General features: G+C 37.5%; 1 protein-coding gene across 7 annotated transcripts in view; it reads right to left on the bottom strand.

Moving 5' to 3' along the window:
* Positions 1 to 17,354: 17,354 nt before the first annotated feature.
* PMS1 (PMS1 homolog 1, mismatch repair system component) overlaps positions 17,355 to 21,416 on the bottom strand; it is a 124,872-nt gene continuing 120,810 nt past the window's right edge. For 6 of the 7 annotated variants that reach the window (XM_027771563.1, XM_027771562.1, XM_027771561.1 and 3 more), the window contains one exon: positions 17,355 to 17,647. In XM_027771563.1, coding sequence (XP_027627364.1) covers positions 17,471 to 17,647 — 177 coding nt within the window. In that variant the 3' untranslated portion in view covers positions 17,355 to 17,470. The remainder of the gene's footprint in view (positions 17,648 to 21,416) is intronic. The other variant, XM_027771564.1, reaches the window with a different exon arrangement.

Below are 21,416 nucleotides of genomic sequence, written 5' to 3' on the forward strand. Positions count from 1 at the left end.
TCCTGTCTCTATGTCTCTCTCTGTCTTTCTGGCAAGTGCATGTGCCCTATAGGAAAAAGCCTCTCAAAAAAAAAAAAAAAGCCCTCAAAAAATGAATACATGGATAAGCAATATTTTATTTAATAATTCTAATATACCAGGATGTTATAAGGGATAAAAAGATAAGTTCATAGATGGTCTTGCTTTCAGGACACCAAATTCTAGTAGCAATGAGAGACACACAAAGTTCATCTATATACTACACATTATGTGACATAGCTCATAAATAATATTGATATATTTAGAAATATATTTCTATTTTTTACATAGTAAAAACAAGTATAATCATATTAAAAAGAAGAAAATACACAAACTCAAAAAATATACACACTCAGAAGTATATACAGAGAAATGTACAATATGAAAATAAATAAGGTGACATGCATGGTAAAATATGCACAAAATGCTTTGAAAACACACTAAGGAGAGAGTTCTCAATTTGTTCAGGAAGATCAAGGGAGAATTCTCAAGAATTAACATTAGGGGCCAGGCAGTAGTACAGGGAAAATGCAACCAGACCTACATGGGAAGATCCTGGGTTTGCATCCTGGGACCTTCCTGAGCACACCGGCTGCGTGTTTCTCGTACAGCACTTAAATCAGTGCACTTCAGGGCCGGCCCTAGTCTCCTATGTGTGAGATCAGAAGTGATCAGAGCTTAAACAAAGGCAGTGGCAGTGGAGATGGAAAAGTAGGAAAGAATTAAGGGCTTTTAAGCAGGACCGATGTTAAAATGGCTCCCAAGTTCCCAGTCTGTGAGAGTGGATAGACTGTAAAATGGTGATGATATGTATACAAGTGCATGTGAACTAGAAGCATGGATATACCCATACTGAAACGACATGAGTAGAGAAGAACGGGGCACACAGTAAAGATGGGAAAGGCAAAATATAAAATGAAGTATAAATATGTGTACATAATGAGAGAAAAATGGAAGCAGATGGGAAAATATATCTGTGGAGATGCCTTTCTCTTTTATCTTTTAAATAGTCCTCATGTGTTTGTTTGTTTGCTTGTTTTGCTATGGGGCACGTGTACTCATCAGAAAGAGAGACAGAGAGCAAAAGTGAGAAATTACTCCTCCCCACCCCCCGGGGGATGACCATGCTACAATTCCTTCTCCTCCATTGTCCTCTCAGGATTTGGGGCACGAACACCCAGTGCCCAGTATGATTTTCAAAATCAAACAGGCTGGGACTCGAGCTGTGAAATTGGCCATGTGGGATCCAGTTGCCTAAACTTTCATACCACCTGCTGGCCCAACTAGTCCTCGTTTATATTTCATACCACTTATAAGGTATATTTACAATTGAGGCAATGGCTAGATTTCTGAATAAGTTAATATAGCTTAGAATAATGTCTAGTAGATATTAAGTTTCCAAAGAACGCTAGTGATTATATTATCTAAGAGCTTTAGTTCCTCTTCTCACTTTCTCACTTTTCTATTTCATTTAATTCTTTTTTTTTTTGGAGAGGTTTTTGCTATAGGGCGCGTGCGCTCGCCAGACAGAGAGAGACAGAGAGACAGAAAGTGGGAAATCCCCCCCCAGAGGGGGCCGCCATGCCACAATCCTTTCTCCTCCATTCTCTTCTCGGGATCTTGGGCACACACGCACACGTGCCCGGCATAAGTTTTAAGCCACCGGGTCTGGGACGCGAACTGCAGTCGCCTACATGGGAGTCCAGCGACATAGCCATTACGCTAACTGCTGGTCCCTCATTTAATTCCGAATTCTAAAGTGGATTTGATAAAATTTCTGGGGGTACATATATAACTTCCAAATTCTTTAACATTGTTACCCATTCAAAGCACTTTATTGAAATAAAGATAATTTATTTATTCATGACATGAAGAAACTGGAATAAGAGCTTTCTCTAATTTTTTACTTGTCTTAGGAAGTATATAAAACGTAACCTTTTCAAGTACATATTACAGTGAAAGGTTTTCAGAACTGCTTTAGAAAGATACTTTATGTCACTGAAAATTGGTGTATCTGTTTCCAAAATGGATTTGTAAATAAGAAAAGAATTTGAGGAGAAAAGGATAAATTCAACAAATCATCACTGAATTGATATGGACCTTAAAAATGCCTTATTTCCTTTTTTGAAGTGTTATAAATAATCAGACTAAACATATCAGAGTCTAAAACAGACATCAGATAAAGAATATATATATATCAAATTGCTGTCAGCATCTATTAATACATAAGATGGTATCTGATTTTAAGATACGATCATGATGAGCAGCTTATCAAAAATAATACAAGTTTGGGGGGACCAGCAGGTGACATGGTGGTTAAGGTGCTGGACACTCCCACATGGCTGACCTGGTGACTTGCTTTCTCACTTTCCCTTCTCTCTCTCTCTGTGTGTCTCTCTCTGGTCAAATTAACATAAATAAATAAATAAATAAATAAAGGAGTAGATAAATAAGTAATTTAAAATTAAAAAAAAATCTTAAACAAAATAATACAAGTTTGGGACCAGCAGATGGCGTGGTGGTTAAGGTTGTGGACACTCCCACATGACTGACAACAGTTCGAGTCCTGGACCTGGTGGTTTATTTCTCCCTTGCTTTGTCTCTCTCTGGTCAAATTAAAAATAGATAAGTAAGTAAAATTAAATAAATAATTATTTTTATTATACTTAGGTGCACAGTGACAGACTACATTTTAAAAATGCTTTGTTTTTTAATTGTAAAACCTTCCAAAGTAGATGAAAAGAGATTAGAGATGTGAATTAACATTTGCTGAGTATCTAATATATCCTAAACATCATACTAGTTGCAGCGTATTTCTTCACTTAGTCTTTACCAACTTAGCAAATTAAATATTATTTCCCCATACAAACATGAGAAGCACACAGAAGGTAAATTGTCTATAGTAAAAAGTTAGCAATGGATAGAGTTGGAATTCAGTTCTGAAAACTGTCCGACTTGAAGACCCACAGTCTTACATCTGATTGTATTATTGACTTAGTAATACAGAATATATGTGCCTTATATTTTTATAAGAGTTATATACTTAAGAGAGATTTGTATATTTTACTGACATATCATGTGCTTTTTTTGAACCACCATCTTCACTTATAGTTTCTGTTTCTTCCTCCTTAGGTGAAAAGAAAAAGCTCATATTAGGACCGTCTGACGTGTAAAAGAGAGTAAACAGTTTTTTCCAAATAGCAAAAATATATCCTTAAATTGCCTGAAACTTAATCAATTAGAGGTTAATTCAAAGTAACTAATTCCTTGGAAAAGTCCAAACATTAAAGCCATTTATATTCTAGGTTCTCTTATGAGAGAATGCATCTTTATGTCATTTGCATTGATATAAATCATTTCTTTTTTTAATATAAATAATTTCTGATGATTTTTCCTTTCACATTTAGCCAAGATCAAGAAAATTCAAAGAAAGGACAGGAAAGTAGCTGAAGGCTGGAAAAGAACCAACATGAGACAATCTGGAAACAGGTCTAAGTGGAATGGGGGAGAAAGTACAGGGGCCACGTTAAATACAAAGAACCTGGAAAATCATGATGCAAAGGATAATCAACTTTTCCCCTAGGCAAAAATCAGAATATTTGCTGTTACAAAAAATCAAGATAAAATTAAATAAATTTAAAGCATCTTTTTGTCCATGTAAGCCATAAAGTCAACATTCTTGCTAAGTATGGTCTTTGCTATCCTCCAAAGCCACTAACACATTTTATTAGCAAATATCAGAACTAGAAACACATTTTTTAATTCTTTAAAATTTTAATTTGATTGAAATTAAGTTTATAAATAATACATTTTTATACCTCAGAAATGTCAAATTCTTCTTCAAGCTCTTCTAAGGAGACTTCTACTTCTATGTTGAGAGAATAAACATGAGATAACAAAAACACGTAAGACATAAATGAAATTTTAGCAGTACGATTTTTTTTATACTGACTTCCCATCTCTAGTCTTCTTCATTCATGTTTTTTTTTTAATTACCAGAGGCTTAATGTGCACTTGCCAGAAGCTAGACAGAGAGGGAGAGGGAAAAAACACCCCTCAATGGGGTGTGCTCATGCTGCAATCCTTTCTCTTCTATTTCTCCATCCTGTTTGGATTCTAGGCATGCACACACACATGCCTGGCGTGGTTTTCAAGCCTCTAGAGTTGGGACCTGAGCTAGGGTCAGCCTTGTGGTATCTAGCTCCCTTAACCCCTAAGCCATGGGGCTGACCCTCCAGTTCATTTTCTTAATTGCCAGAGGGCATGTGTACTCTCTAAAGAGATAGAGAAAGCATCTCCCAATGGGGCATGGTCATGCTGCAATCTCTTCATTTTTCTGTTCCATCAGGATTTGGGGGCACACACACACACACACACACACACACACACCCAGTGTGTTTTTCAAGCTGCAGGGACTGAAACTTCAACCACTGTCAGTGCACGGGATCCAGCTCCCTAAGCACAGCACTTAACTGCTATGCTATAGGGCAGCTCTCCAATTTATCTTAAACAAGGTTTTAAATGATTATTCCTAACATATGGATCTAGAAGACTGCATTACCTTCTTATTCAAAAACTTTTAGCTTCGTTTTCCAAAACGAAAAATCTTTAGCCTGATATTTACGTCCCCTCAAAACTTGGTCCCAATTCGACTTTAATCTCTCTCTCTTTTATTTATTTATTTTTTCATTTTGTTTTCAAGTTCATTTATCCATTTCTTCCATGAGTGAGAAAGAGACCAAGACAGCACCCCCACTAGGGTCTTGGCACCACCATCCATGCCCAGTCAGCCTTGGAGCATAGGTATGCGTGTCCTGTTTACCCAGGAGATTTCTGAATGTAAATCCAGGACATTCCCATGTCGGTCAGCTTAACAGAGTGTCACATTCTAACTACACCAAAATCTGGGCCCAGAACTTATCTTATTTCCCATGACTCTCCTTCCTTGGAGAACATGGTGAGTAAGATGTAATGTTTTGTTAATACCTGTAGAGTTAGACTTGAAGAGAGAGAAAGCTAAATAAAATACATCATGCAAATATACAGATAATTATAGACTCCTTCAGTGTTAGGCACCGTACTAGATAAGAAGAAAATGACAACACCTAGTGACTTAAATACTAGCACTGAATGAACAGTAAACACCAATGCTGAAGAGGAAAGGGGGAAAGAAGAGAAGAAAAGAAAGTAGGAAAAGGGAAGAGGAACAGGGAGGAAGAAGCAGTCAGCTAAGGAGTATAAGGGTATCCAGGTATTGAGATCAAGTACTAGTGCAGAATCCTATAAAATGTAACTGAGGAAGAGAAAAGGGGGTAAGAACCCTACTCTCCTCTAAACTCTTTTCTTATCTACTTCCTTTCTTCCTCTACACTTAGGTTATTTTCATTTTTCATTTCTGGTTTTTTTTTTTTTCCCCTGTATTCTACCAAATACAATTGCAGCACACCTACTGCCCATACTACTGTGGCAGGCATCCTTCAAAGTGTTGACAGGTGTTTGTTTTGTTTTGTTTTTTCCTTTTATCAGTGTTTTTTCAACTGACTACAATTCAGTACTGACATACTTTTAAAATTTAATAGTCAATATTTAATAATAGTTGATTCAATTTTTTTTCTAAATTTTAATCAGTACTTTCTAATTAAGAGGAATTTTAAGTATGGCCTTTAGATTTTAAGAATATGAATCGCCATTATAGGGAAAGCATAAATCTTCCCTCAGATTTGAAGAACTTAATTTTAAAAGAAACAACAAAAAATTTCACATTAGGAAAAGGAGACTATTATGAGCATAAGAAACAATGTTTTCTTATATATACTGTAATATAGTATTGATACAATAATACAACGTAATATATAATAATAAGAAATAAACATAAGAGAAAAACTAAAAGTGGAAGCAGAACTACACAAATAAAACTTAATTGTCTGATATGCTCATGAGGGAGAAATAAGGTGAGGCAATCTAAGAAGAAAGAAAACTAAAATTGATGTGCTAGTCTCAAGAATCCCTGCCACTCGGACAGTTTTAATTCTTGTTTCTAATTCAAAAATAAAATCTTATTTGAATATGCCCCAAAAAGATGTAGCCGTCAATTCTATCTGCAGAAGGTATAGGTAAAGAACAAAACAAACAAACAAACAAAATCTATGGATACTTTACTTTTGTTTTTTTTTTTTAATTTGCTACAGGGTACATGAGCTTGCTGGAAAGAGATAGAGAGAGAGAGAGAGGGAGACAGGGGGCCAGCAGGTGGTGTGATGGTTAAGGGCACTAGACTCCCACATGGTCAATGACTCAAGTCCTGGACCAGGTGGCTTGCTTTCCCACTTGCTCTCTCTCTCTCTCTCTCCCCTCTCTGGTCAAATTAAAATAAGTAGATAAACACTTGTTAAGTAAAATAATTCTTCAAAAAAGAGAGAGAGAGAGACAGAAAAGTGAGAAAGCATCCCTATGGGGGACAGTCATGCTAGTCTCTTGTCCTCCTTCTCCTCTTGGGATTTTTGGCATGCATGCACACATGCCGATGTGTTTTTCAAGCCATCACATCCAAATCTTGAACCATGCAGTCGGCCACATGGAAACCAGCCAACTTAACTACCATACAATTGATTTGGCCCCAAGAATATCCATTCTATGAGAAAGGAATATATGATATTCAAATAAATTAAACTATTTCTTCAAAAGTATAATATGCATAAAAATATTTCCTATCTATCCTTAACTGCTGCAAAGTCCAATTTCCTTTAAAAATTTTTTATGTTTCTGACGTTAGAAGTATATATTCTGCTCTTACAAGACATAGTCAAACTAATTTTAAATTTTTCAGAATTTATTTAATTTTATTAATATTTCTATTATTTTAATTTGTTATAGGTCATGTGTACTTACCAGAGAGAGAGAGAAAGGGAAAGTGAGAAAGCAAGTCACCAGGTCCAGAACTTGAACCATGTTTAGCCATGTGGTAACCTAGCACCTTAAACACCACAACACTTGCTGGCCCACTACTTTTTACTTTTTATTGTATCTCCCCCCAAGCCAGGTCTGAGAGTTTTATTTTATGTTTTTTCCTCTTTCTCTTATTTTCTTATTTTTTTTTTACATTCAATCTGCATCTGAAGTCATTCTTGGTCTATTACTTAATATACAAAGCAGTTTCATTTCTCTGGGAGATTTATTAATCACAGACTCTTCCACCAGAGCTCCTTTTATATAATGTAGCCCTTCCCTAATGTATTATAATTTATGAATACAGACTCAAATTGAATTACCTGTAATATAATGATGTCTTGGAAAAAAACTCCAGATTTTTATATCTTTTTTTTTAAATATAAAAAGTCTTCTTGAGTTTTTCTCTATTCATCTGTTTTGCTCCCTCCCATTTCTAGGGTCACTACCTTACTTCCCAAATTATTTTCACTCTAACTAATGCAATAAGCCTCTTACTTGACTTGAGTTTCTCCCTCACACACAGAATGCTACACCTTGCTGCCATAGTAATCTTCCCAAGGCACAGGTCTGAACATGGTTCATCTCTCCTACTTCTATCCTTTTGTAATAAAAAACAAAAACAAAAACAAAAACAAACAAACAAACAAACAAAAAACAGGGCCAGCAGGTGCAGGTTAAGGAAGCTGGATTCTACATGGCTGACTGTATGGTCTAAGTCCTGGACCTGGCAGCTTGAAAACACACCAGGTACATGTGCATGCATGCCCCAAATTATAAGAGAATGGAGAAATGATGGCAATGTGGCCACTGCTCCTGGGATGTGATCTCTTACTTTTCCTCTCTATCTCTCTCTGTTACTCTTTGTTGCGTGCACATGCTCTATAGCAAACTATAGAGCAAATAAATAAATAAATAAATAAATAAATAAATAAATACAAACAAGTTTTCACTGCTCAACTTAAATGCAATTTTCTTCATGAAGAGGATCACCTTTGCTAATGTAATTTTTATTTATTCTGATCCTCCCTGTATTTCCACTCTTCTCATTTAGCACCAGTCCTAATAGGGTTATTCATGGACTTTTCTCTCTTAATAGACTAAAATTTTCCTAAAGACAGAGATTACGTGTTACTTTATTTTAAATAACTTTGTGTTTCAAATCTCCCAGAGTGTTTTTGATAGATGTTTCACAAATTGAATAAGTTTCCAAATGGCCCTTTAACCATTGTTTTTGAAAGAAGTAATACTAAAGGATGAATGCCTTAAGAAACTATTACAAGGAAGGCAGCCAGACAGTGGCACAGTGGTAAAACATGACACTCTTCTAGGCCAGTCCACGTGGGCAAGTTCCATATTCAAGGTCAGAGACCTCCCTAAGTATACCAGGCACACGTGTGTCCACGATCTAGAGCTGTGAAGCTGGGGATGGATTATTGCATCAAGACCCTGCTGGAAGTGTTGTTTCTCTCTCTCTCTCTGTCTCTCTCTTGTTCATGGAAGAAATAAATAAATCTGAAAAAATGTAAAGACAATTGTGAGGAACAATACGTAGACAAGTGAAGGTGTGAATCAAATTGAACAAAAAAATTAACATTTATGTAAGAATAGTAATCACTTTCTCACTCAGTATGACTGCATGAATAGGTAAAAATGGAAAATTAGAGTGATTATGTGGAAGAGCTGCAAACCACATCCATAAACAATCCTCAAAAGTATTCTCATCCAGGGACCAGCAGTTAGCATAATGGCTATGTCGCTGGACTCCCATATAGTCGACCACGGTTCGAACCTGGCGGCTTAAATTCACACCAGGCGTGTGTGCGTGTGTGCCCAGGATCCTGAGAGGAGAATGGAGGAGAAGGGATTGTGGTGTGGCCATCCCCCATGGGGGATGATTTTTCACTTTCTGTCTCTGTCTCTCTCTGTCTGTCTGGCGAGTGCACGCACCCTATAGCAAAAACCTCTCCAAAAAAAAAAAAATTATTCTCACCCACAATCTCAAAGGTACAATCATAAAATATGACTTTAATAGGAATTTTAATACTAAAACATTTTAATGAAAAGAAACTATAATACTACACAGCATATGAATAATTTTATATTATTTTAAAAAGACACTACAGTATTATTTACATAATGAACCTGCAACCTATATACTGATAATTTTCTGGAAGATCAAAAAGACATTACGGTAATTAATTCCTCAAATTAATAATGTGCTCCATATCTCTGGATTACAAATCACCCAAAAGCTTAGGGCTTAACAATTATCTTCCACAGTTCTGGAGGCTGATGAGTTCAACTGGGTGGTTCTCACTTGGGTGACTCTGTACCGAGATTCAGATAGCAGCTGAGGGTGGAAGCTATAAAAAGGTATCGTAACTCAGTGTCTGGGCACCAGAGCTGGATGACTGGAACAACTGGGAACTAACCAAAGATCTCATTCTGCACACAGCCTTTTTACTTGGCTAGTTTGTACTTTCTCATACAATGGCAAACGTAGGGTAGACTGACTTCTCACAAGGTGACTGGCTTTACCAGAGTGAGTGTTTCCAGATAGCCAGGAGGAAAACTGCAGTTTCTATGCTTTAATCTTGGAAGTCATACAGCATAACTTCTGTAATAATCTAATGGACAAAGTAATCATAAACCACTGCAGTTTTCCCACCTCTTTCTTGTGTATACATGAAAAGAAAAACTAACAGTGAAGCCAGCTACCTCAGTTACATCTTGAAAAAATAAAAATCTTATCTTTAAAATAAAAAAAATGATGTTCCATAGGAAAATGTAAACCTGACTTCCCAATGAGAATGAACAACCAAAAAACAAATGCACAAGTCTAGTTATTTTATTTTCAGGATATATTTGCATTAAAAATATATCTGGGGGCCAGCAGGTGGTATGGTGGTTGAGGTGCTGGACTCCCACATGGTTAACAATGGTTTGAGTCCTGGACTTGGCATCTTGCTTTCTCTCTCTCTCTCTTTCTCTAGTAGGCACACATGCCCTAGAGCAAAACTAAAATAATAATAATAATTAATAAAATTAAGTAATCCTTTTAAAAAAATCTGTATTCTATTTTAACAACCTAGACTTTGGCATTATGTGCATTGTTGTTAACCCAAGTGTGATTCTCTGAATCAGTACCATCAGCATTAGCTGGGAACTTGTTAGAAATGGAAACTATTAGGCCATACTCTAGACCTACAGAATCAGACATGCCCAGAGAGATTCATAAGTACACTCTAGGTTGAGAAGTGCTGATGTAGGCCATGCTCATACAGTGGTATAACATAGTATCCTCAACTTTGTCTTTAAGAAACCTAGAAAACATGAAATACTCTTCTTCCAATTTGAAGAAACAGAGAAGAACTATACATTTTATTTTGTTTTAAGGTGGAAACAAAAATTTATTGCTCCAATAAAGTCTCTGGACAATTTTAAAACTATATATGTGTCTATGGAGGGGATGGATATTGTTTTCATCTAAGATCAAGGATAATCATTACGTATGTGTAAGTGTTTATTCTATAGCAGTTTTTAAGACACTAAGAAAATTAAAGAGAAAAGACCAAAAAAGTGCAAAGCCCTTTAAAACATGTAAGTACCTCATATATGTATACTGATATATGTAAAATACATGGAAAAACATTCACTATTAATGAACTACTAAAATACATATTTGGCAGTATAGCATCACTGTCTTACAAATAACTTGCTATAATTTACTAATGTCTCTAGATACATGAATGCAAGTTTAAAAACAAAACTGCCTTTTTAAAAGAAATGATAGTAAGTTAATTTGTGAAAACATACCGTTTTCTTCCAAAAATATGTTTAATCCATTCACAATTTCATGCCTGTTTCTTCTTAACTTGTCTTTCATTTCTATGGTCTAAATTACAAAACATAATTGAAATACCTACAAGAAAATTCTTAAAAATAAGTTCAATGCTAAAGATCATTTTAAATTGCCAGTAGTTACTTTGTCTTATTAAGCACTGGGATGTAAAAAGCACTGAGAAAAATATTTGAATAGTTAAATCCTTTTTAAACCAAAACTATTTCATTTAAGGAACCATTAAAAATTGTAACTTGGCTTCCAGTCATAGATACAAGCCTAGTTTAAAATGTAAACATTTGCTTTAATAATTTTTTTTAAAAAGGAGATACTGATTTGTTTTCCTAGTCTGTACAGAACTCAAAAATATTAGTTGAAATCATACAGACATCCTAGTGTGAAAGGGAAAGGCAAATATGTCTCTATTCTAGTAGTCTGCTATCATGATAAATTAACCGATGTGGAGAAGAGACCTTTTTTTTTCATTTTTATCAAGCTATGACATCATTGTATAGAATCTAAACTGAAAACCCTGCAAGGCACCAATGGGGATCTCAGCAACTTTCTTTGTTGTTGTTGTCTTAGGTTTTTTGACCTAAAGTGCATGTGTTCACCAGAGAGACAGAGAGGAAAAGTGAGAAATGGCTCCTCATGTGGATGGCCATGACACAATCCCTTCTCCTAGATTCTCTATTCAGGACTCTGGGCATACCAGCACACATGCCTGGCATGATTTTCGAGCCACTCAGTCCAGGATTCGAACCATGAATGACCATGTGAGAGTCCTGAGCCTTAACTACCAAACCACCTGCTGTCCCCAAGGGCCTCAACAAATCGTTGTTCTCTATTTGGTATTCTAGAGTTTTTCTTTTTGTTTGATCACTCAAATTGTCTGAATTTTCAGGTGGTTTGATAACTTGCTATCTGTTCTTATCAACGGGCTACAGTGTTCTAAACTTTGTGTCTCTGCTGCAAAATTTAAATGACTTCTCATAATCCTTAGGAAAAAATTTCCCAAATCCTTAAAGGCCTATGAAATCCTGTATGACCATTTGTCTTATTCTAATCCAGCCACCATTTACTCCACCATTTACTTCCCAAAATCCATGGCACAAGCGGCACCCCCACATCAATCACCTTTCTTTTCTTTCTTCTCCTGGATAATTCATTATCAACTTAAAGATTTGACTACCTAGTTTCTTCCATAGTTTTCTACAAGTTGGGAGAGAGTACTCCTCTGTTTCCATACCATATACTACAAAACCTTATATACACTATATTACAATTATTTTGTCACTTTAAAGGGTAAGCAATGTGTTTTATGTTCAGCACGGAGTGTGATATTCAATAAATATCATTGAGTAAACAAAGAAATAAATACACAACTAATGTGGAGAAGCTGGAGTTTGCCAAAGTGATTTTGAGTCCAGCTGGAACAGAGTGGCAGAAATATACCCTTCTCCTACCTGAATAGTTGAAAAGATTTTATGAAAAAAGTGAGCAACTTTAAAGACATTTAAATATGGCTGATAGTACTACACACAACTGAAAAGTGGTCATTCTAGAATCTAATAAATATTCAATATAAAATAAGAAACAAAATTACACAATGCTATAGATAATTGTGCATTTGAAGATCAATTTCAGTATCTTAATTTCAGAGATGAAGAAATAGATGTGCCTAATAAGAATCAGGGTGAAGTCATCTTAAGTCCTAATTGGCTTTTTGTTTACTGAGATAGTGGATTTCTGTAAGTCAGTTAAGAAATATGGGTTTCAGAAAATGGACTTGAGATTGTTAGGGCAAATTTGGTACCCAGGATAGGATTGTGGTTCTCCAAGTATGGCTCTCTAAGCAGTAGCATCATTTGGAAACTGGTTAGACAAAAAAATTCCAGTCCTATCTGATATTTATAGCATAAGGAACTTTGGGTATAGTGCTGTGTTTTAATAAGTCATCTAGGTGATTCTGACATATGCTTTAAAAAATATATTTTTTAAGAGATTCTCCTGTTGTGATCTTCCTACTTCAACTTTCCCCTCTATAACCTCCCCCCCCCCAACTTCTTGAGTAGCTGAGCCGACAAGCATGAGCCACCATGCCCAGTTCTTTCATATAGTCTTGCTGTGTTGCTTATATCAGTCTAATCTCAAACTTGCAATCCCCCTATCTTAGTCTCATGAGTTGCCAGGACTACAGGTACATAATACTGTGCACCTGGTTTTCAGGCTGGACTGACAATTGAACTGGGCCTCCCATGTAGGCCCAGCCTATGGAGCCGTGTCTTAGTGTCCTATGCTACCATGGCTGTGCCCATGCTCAATTTATTCTTTAATTTTTTTTATTTGCTATTGGGTGCATGTGCTTGCCAGAGAAAGTCAGAGGGGAAGAAAGTGAGAAATCACCCCACGGGGAGATGGTCATGTCACATTTCTTTCTTCTCCAGTCCTCTTGGGATTTTTGGCATGCATGCACACACAGCAGGAGCAATTACTTGAACTATGCAGCCGGGCATGTGGGATCCAGCACCTTAAACGTTCATGCCACCTGCTGGCCTCCATGCTCAAATCTGGTATTCATGGGGACAAGATTTTAAAAGCTAGAGATCTTTATATTAATTTGTGATGCTTTAAATATGAATAAAAGATTTTAAAAACTCAAGCAAGCCATCCTCAAGCCAGCAAGAGTCCAATGGTGTTTTGCTAGTATTATTGGAAATAACAAAGCTTAAAATATTTTAAATGTGATTTCCAAAGAAGTTGTCCGGAAATAATATTATAAATGTTTAAATGTGATTTTAAATGTGATTTCCAAAGAAGTTGTCCCTTGGCACCCATGGGTTATTGGTTCCAGAACATGCCCTTAACCCAACAAATACAAAGTTCCTTATATAAAATGACATAGTATTGTATATCTGTAGCATTTATATAGTATTTGCATATAACCCTATACACATCCTGCCACAGTATTTAAATCTTCTCTATAGACTACTTACATTACCAAATATAATGAAAATACTAAGTAAATTGTTGTTATACAGTAGTTTTATCTTTTAATTTTTTTAAATTTGCTATAGGGTATGTACTCTTGCTGGGGGTGTGGGGAGACAAAGAGAGAGAGAGAGAGAGAGAGAGAGAGAGAGAGAGAGAGAGAAAGCATCCCACAGGGGATGGCCATGTTGCAATCTCTTCTCTTCCATTCTTGTCTTGGGATTTTGGTGCACACATGTACAGGCCCTGGAGTGCTTTCCAAGCCACCAGATCTGAGACTTGAATTATGCAGTTGGCCTTATGGGATCCAGCTGCTCCCAGTAGGCTGGCCATTTGTAATATTTTATCATTTCCCCCCCATATGTTTCAGATCTGCCCGTGTGGTATTTCAGGGATAAGGAAGGCCGACTGCACTTATCTTTCTTGTTTTTGTTTATGATAAAAATCAGCATTTGAGGTAGAATTAGTAGATCACTAGATAATCTAGGTGTACTCACGTAAATCATTTAATCACTCAGGACTTCTATTTTCTCATATGTAAAATTAATTGGGTAACTTCAAAGATGCTTTTAACCATTATTTATCCATCAACACTGGCTTGCCTGAAATGCTCCAACTCTAAAAACAGGTCTAGTTCATTTAAATATTTTAGTATTATTACTGGTATTTAAACTTGCCTGGCAACATCAGCTGTCAGTGATCGACATTTGGATATCCCATATGTACTATTTAATATGCAGCAGGAACTTGAAGAGTTCATCTATTTTGGGTTTTCAGTAGACCCAAACCCAAGTGTAAGTTTATCTAGTGGTGCCTGATACTCCTCTCAGCCCTCCAAAAATGACTGGAGGAAGTTGCAAAAATATAATGCAAATAAGAGTAAAGAAATTAATGAAGGGTTTGGAGAAAGAAAAAACAAATCATATTTAAACTTTCAGTGAGGGCCAGACAGTTGCTTGGTGGTCAGGGCAGCTGGATCCCACTTGGTTTATTGCATGGTTCAAGTCCCAGATCAGCAGCTCAGAAAACATGCTATGTATGTCCCAAATCGGAAAGGAAGGAGAAACGTTAAGAGAGAAGATTGCAGTATGAATATTCCCCATGGGGATATTTCCCTCTCTTTTTCTCCAACCAGTCTTTGTGCCCTATAGCAAAATTTAAAAAAATTTAAAAAGAACGATAGGCTGTAGTGGGATGGAATGCGATTTTTTGCACCCTGAGCCACCATAGCTGGATGAAATCACTGAGTCTCAAACAGATCATGAAAATAAACATTTGTCCACCTGAATTCAGGTCCAACATTTTTCAGTATGTAGATATCTAAATCCTTATAGGCACGGTTACCCTCCCTCCAAATGTCCATCCACCTGGGGCCTGCAGGCCTCACCTACATAACTTCGCTATTATCCCTTTGGCTGTAGCCAAGGCCGGGATCCTAAGCAACACCCTTGGGTCTTAGCAGATTTGGGGAGTCCACACCACCAGCGACCATCTCCCCAGTCAAGGCCTAGCCCTCCGGCAAGAGAAGGCAAACGGGTGATTCAGATGAGGCTTTCATTTCTTCTCCCCAAGTCATCCTGAATTCCCAGATTCGGCCTTTCAGCCCTCAAGAGCCGTTACCTCCACCCTGGGTGCCCCGGCTTTCCCGTCGCCAGCGCCGCCCACTCCGGCCATTTTGTCCCACGATGGCGCTGGTGCTGCTGCAAGGGCTTGTGGGGGACAGGGTGGGGGCGAGCGGGGTCCGCATCAGGCTCTCGGGTCAGAACGCGGGTCCGCAGGGATGCGAGGTCCTGCACCAAACCTGGCTGCTGCTCTGGGAAAAGCAGCCTGCCCATCCTTCACGGATATTGCAGACACCATTGGAAAAACACTGCAGTTAGGTTGTTAAAGTGATGCCAAGGAATGTTGTACGGCCCCCTCCTCACCAAACAGCTACACTTCATTGATCTCAATGGTTCTTTGGGGCCTATTTCTCATAGCGGGCAGTATAAAACTGATTAAGAAAACATGCTCTGAGATTAGTGTCTCAATCCTAAATTTGCTGTGAAGAGTAACGGAGATCAAGGTAAGTGCTCAAAGAGTAGCTAAATAGGTGGTAACTACGTGCTGCTAGGCTATTTGGAATCTGACTTGGTGGAACCCAAGACTGTAAACACAAAATGAGCTTCTTTAAAGAGTCCTTGTAAGGGAACCAGCAGTTAGCGTAATGGCTATGTCGCTGGATTCCCACGTAGTCGACTGCGGTTCGCGTCCCGGACCCGGTGGCTTAGAACTCAGGCCGGGCGCGTGTGCGTGCGTGCCCAAGATCCTGAGAGGAGAATGGAGGAGAAGGGATTGCGGCGTGACCATCCCCCCTGGGGGGTGATTTCTCGCTTTCTGTCTCTATGTCTCTGTCTGTCGGGCGAGCGCATGCACCCTATAGTGAAAAACCTCTCAAAAAAAAAAAAAAAAAAGAGTCCTTGTAAAACCAATAGAGACACTATCAGCATTAAAAACAAAAACAAAAAAATCAACTCTGCAATTTTGCTTACCACTGGTGCAGACATATGATACAAATTTTGATATTCTCTACTCCTCTACTCTCTGTACGCTTCTCTACCTTCAATTTATGCAATTACAAAGGTTCACTCTCAGAAATATGCCCCCAGAGGGGCTCTAAATTTATAAAAGGGGGTTATAAGGAAGGAAGAAAGCAGTATTTGGATCATGAAATGGCATGTTTTGGGCAGGAGAAAAGGCTAGGCCACCACAGAATTCTAGGTTACAATTTACCTCTTAATATAGGAATCTTAAGAATTTAAAGACGATTCTGGAGAATCAGAGGAGATGGTGTGTAATGAGGCCGTTTCTAGGATAATGGATCTTATCTGATGTAACATATATGTCCATTAAAAATCATAGTTTAACTATTTTGTGCACTGTGGGATCTGGTTTCTGAAGAGCTACATGTATAATAAATAACCTCAACCTAAATTTTCTAGTGAAAATTGGGACCAGCACATGGCATGGTGGTTAAGGTGCTGAACACTCCCACATGGCCGACCACAGTTCAAGTCCCAGATCTGGTGGCTTGCTTTCTCACTTTCTCTCTCTCTTGCCAAATTAAAATAAATGAATGAATAAATAAAATTAAAAAAAAATTTCTAGTGAAAATCTACATCTTTTGACATTCTCTGGCAAATTATGGGTCCAAAGTCCAATATTACGATGTGAGCCATTGCTACATTTAAACTATAATCGCAAAGATGGAGGTAAATGGCAGGATTTCTGATATTCATTTTTCTTCCTCCAGACTCCATTTTCTCACTTTCTCTTACTCCTGTCTCTCCATACTGCTTTAAACAAGACTGACAACTTTCTGTCAGCTATAACCAGCTGAGTTGTGCAATGTATGATTTCTTCCTACATAGAGTTAACCTAGTAAGTCAACCACAAAACATACTACTTATTTTCTAATTTGAGGTATACAACTAATAATTATTATAAAGACTAGTTCTTGAGTATAAAATGAATAGTTTATATTAGTTTATTTAAGTTTTCCACAATTTTTTAAAACTTTTTTTCAATAATACAAACATGCTGGTAAATCCTCATTTATAAAATAACCATTTGATACATAATACAAAGATGGTTTTAAAATTTGATGTATATGGTTTTATGATCAAATCAATTTCAAGAGGAACTAATTTTCTTCTCTGGAAGATGTGTTAAATGATGGAAAAATGGGCGACCGTGAACACACCCTTTAATTTCATTTCCAAACTGGTGCCTCATTCTGGATATAATGTCTTGGATGTCCTCTTTTGATAAGTACATGGGTAATTGTCTAGAGAGGCGCACTGCTTCTCCCTGTGAAGAGAGAAGTCAAATGCTTTACTGTCATAACCCCAATGCAGAAAGCATGTTATCTTGGCAAGATGGAAGACAGAATATTCATTATATCTTATTATTAATTCACTTAAAGATTTATTAAGCATCAAGTGACTTGTACATTCTAAGGATACAGAGGCAAACAAGAAAATAAGATCCTTGGTCTTATAAAATTTACACTCTAGTGCAGAGAATCAAAACAGTAAAGAAAATATTAATGAACAAACAATGCACAAAATTGAACGAGGCAATCAGAGAATGATTGTACAGTTGGTAAAACCTTACTTGAAATGGCATTAAAGCTTCAATTTAAATAGAAATCATCGTACAAAGATCATGGGGGAAAGAAAAGCATTTCAGAACAGAAATAACTCAAATGTTCAGTGTGGGTGCAGCATGTGTTAAAGGGCAGAAAAGACCCATGTAAGGGAGGTAGGCAGTAGCTGCATCATCCTCTAGGACAGGTAAGCAATTTTGGTTTCAATCTAAACACACAGGAAAGTAACTATAAGATTTTGATGCAAAAGTCCAGCATTTGTTTTACATTTTAAAACAATCAGTCTGGGGACCAGCAGTTGGCATAATGGCTATGTCACTGGACTCCATGTAGTTGATGGTACTTTGAGTCCCAGACCTGGTGGCTTAAACTCACGTCGAGTGCCTGTGTGTGTGTGTGTCCAAGATCCCGAGAGGAGAATGGAGGAGAAGGGATTGCAGTGTGGCCATTCCCCCGGGGGTGATTTCTCGCCTTCTGTCTCTCTGTATCTTTTTGGTGAGTGCATGTGCCTAAGACCAAAAACCTCTCCAAAAAAAAAAAAAAAAAAAAACCCCAAAACAAATCAATCTGGCTGCTATGTGAATTATGGTTTGAGGCAGGTCAAGAAGAAAAAGAAGCAAGATGTCTTGTAGGAAATCGCTGCAGTGCTAGTGAGAGAGGCTTTTACTAGGGTAATAGCTGAGAGGGAGGGAGGTATAAAGATTGCTGGTATATACTTGAAATAGTCAAGACTCGCTGATGAACTAGTTACGAGAGATGCAGAATCAAAGATAATGTTATTTTTGGTATATGAATGCTGTTTTCTGAGCTAAGGAGGTCTGAAGTCTTTAGGGTTAAGATGGCAAAAGTTGTCTTTTAAAAATTTCTTTTTTAATTATTTTTTTTTTCTTTTGAGAGGTTTTTCCTATAGGGCGTGTGCGCTTGCCAGACAGACAGAGACAGAGAGACAGAAAGCGAGAAATCACCCCCCAGGGGGGATGGCCACACTGCAATCCCTTCTCCTCCATGCTCCTCTCTGGCTGTTATGTGAATTATGGTTTGAGGCAGGTCAAGAAGAAAAAGAAGCAAGATGTCTTGTAGGAAATCGCTGCAGTGCTAGTGAGAGAGGCTTTTACTAGGGTAACAGCTGAGAGGGAGGGAGGTATAAAGATTGCTGGTATATACTTGAAATAGTCAAGTGCGGGCATGCATGCACATGTGCCCAGCGTGAGTTTAAGCCACCAGATCCGGGATTTGAACCGCGGTCGGCTACATGGGAGTTCAGCGACATAGCCATTACGCTAACTGCTGGTCCCAAAAATTGTTGTATTTTGAAGCCAGCAGGTGGTGTGGTGTTTAAGGGTGCTGGACTCCCATATGGCCGACCATGGTTCAAATCCCAGACCTGGTGGCTTGCTTTTGCTTTCTCTCTCTCTCTCATAGACACACACACACACACACACACACACACACACACTATTCCTCTAAGGTCAAATTTAAATAAATAGTTAAATAAAACTCTTTTAAAAAATTGTTGTACTCCAAAGATCTTGAATCCTAATATTACTCTCTTTAACCACATACCACTTATCTTTCCAACCACCCTGCATTTTAATTCCAACCAAATTTATTTTTCCCCTCACTTTGTTCTTTAGTCTCTCCAATTCCTCATCCTCTTGACTTACTAGCACCCTTAGGATCTTTTTCTAGTTAAGGTAGGAATAGTGAATGACACATTAGATCTTAGCTCTAATGACCTGCATTCTTTTCAGATTCCTACTACAATCTAGTTTATATTTATCTCCCTCTAGGACCTAACAGTTTCTTGTACATAATAAGGTGCCTAAATTTCCCTCACTCACACTCTTGTTCTTCTATCATATCCATGTAGATAGTCGCTACCCTTGAACAAATTCTACCACGCACTGTTGGAAGACAAAAACTGTCTTGGTTGGGTCAAGTATAGAAGTTCATTCGTATGAGCCCTCAGAGCCCTCGATTAGATCTAGAAATCTTATTTCTCTCGAACTGACATTCTCTTATAGTACCTATAGCTCTTATTTTCAGATTTTCATTACTGTACTCGAATTTCCAGTGCCTCTCCAGCTCCATCCTTCCAGCAAGTAACTTCAATTCCTTACCACGTATTAAGACATCCCTTAAACTTCTCTGAAGTTTACTTAAAAATATTACTTTTATTTTTCCTTCCCCTTTTCTACTCTTGATTCAAAGACAGTTTCTCCTTCCCGAAAGCTTCTACATTTATCCCCTCTTCCATCCTGCTTCTTTTGGAACATTTGCTTTCCTATTATTTACTGTCATTCTTTCCCACCCCTTCAATATGAACATGCTAAACATATTCTTTTCTTAGTTCACTGTGATGTGCTACCTACTTTTCCACTATTGCTTCACTCTTTAACCATTACAAAGTGTCCTCCTTCCTACTACTTTCCCATTATGACTCTCTTCAGGGTTACCATTGCCATCTAGCTGCCCAATGGCCTCCTAGCTACTATTCTATACAGAATGTGGTGTTATTGTTACTACTAATGACATGAGGGAGACAGAAAGGTGTAGGTGGGAATAAGTATTTTTGGCAGGATGTGCCATGTCGCTACCCTTCTGCTCCAACCTCCCAGTAGCCAGGATGACAGGTGCACTACCATGCCTGGTCTGTTTGGGTAGCTCTGGGAACTGAACTTGGGCCTCCCGTGTTGCTTCAGTCTCACACAGCAACTGTGGCTGAGCCAACTTACTTTTTAATGTCCATTCTTCCTTGACTTTTCTCTCTGCCTCTCTCTCTCTCTCTCTCTCTGTTTCTCCTTTTACTCTATTTCAGATTCATTTTATTGCAGTGCTTAACCTTACATAGAAGCACCCTTAAGCACCTTTAAAGGTGCTTAAAACAAGCACCATTGTTTTTACTTTTCTTTTTTCTCTAAATAATCCCATTATTACCACACTGAGGTACAGTATTAATAGAAAATATAGGACACCATTCTCAACCAGTTTGTTTTCCATTATTTCTGGAATCTTACTTCTTATATGGTTCTTCAGTACACAAAACACTACACCTTCAGTAAACAAAGCTCCCTCAACCTTTACTCAAATTCATACTAACATTTTCACAAGAAAAGATTCTTTTGAAGTTTCTGGAAACTTAAATTCATACGAAATCTTTCATAAGAAAAAATCCCTTTGACATTTCTGGAAACTATCAGTGCTGAATTGCCCTCACAAAAGTCTGGGAATTTCCAAACAAACCTGAAAGATTCACAGAACACTGATGAATACATTCTTCAGAAAGGATAACAAGTGGATATCCCTATTGAAGTCTGACCTTCAGAATTCAATGTATCCTAAACAAAACAAGGACTCGTTTTTAAAAAGGGGGAATATAAACATTAGTAGAGCTTGGTTTTGTTTGTAAAATATTAACAGTTAATCTTGAAGGATATCTTGAACCTCAAATATAGAAGAAATCACTATTTT

Source organism: Tupaia chinensis, unplaced genomic scaffold (genome assembly GCF_000334495.1).
Source record: "Tupaia chinensis unplaced genomic scaffold, TupChi_1.0 Scaffold000225_1, whole genome shotgun sequence".
NCBI classification, from domain to species: domain Eukaryota; kingdom Metazoa; phylum Chordata; class Mammalia; order Scandentia; family Tupaiidae; genus Tupaia; species Tupaia belangeri.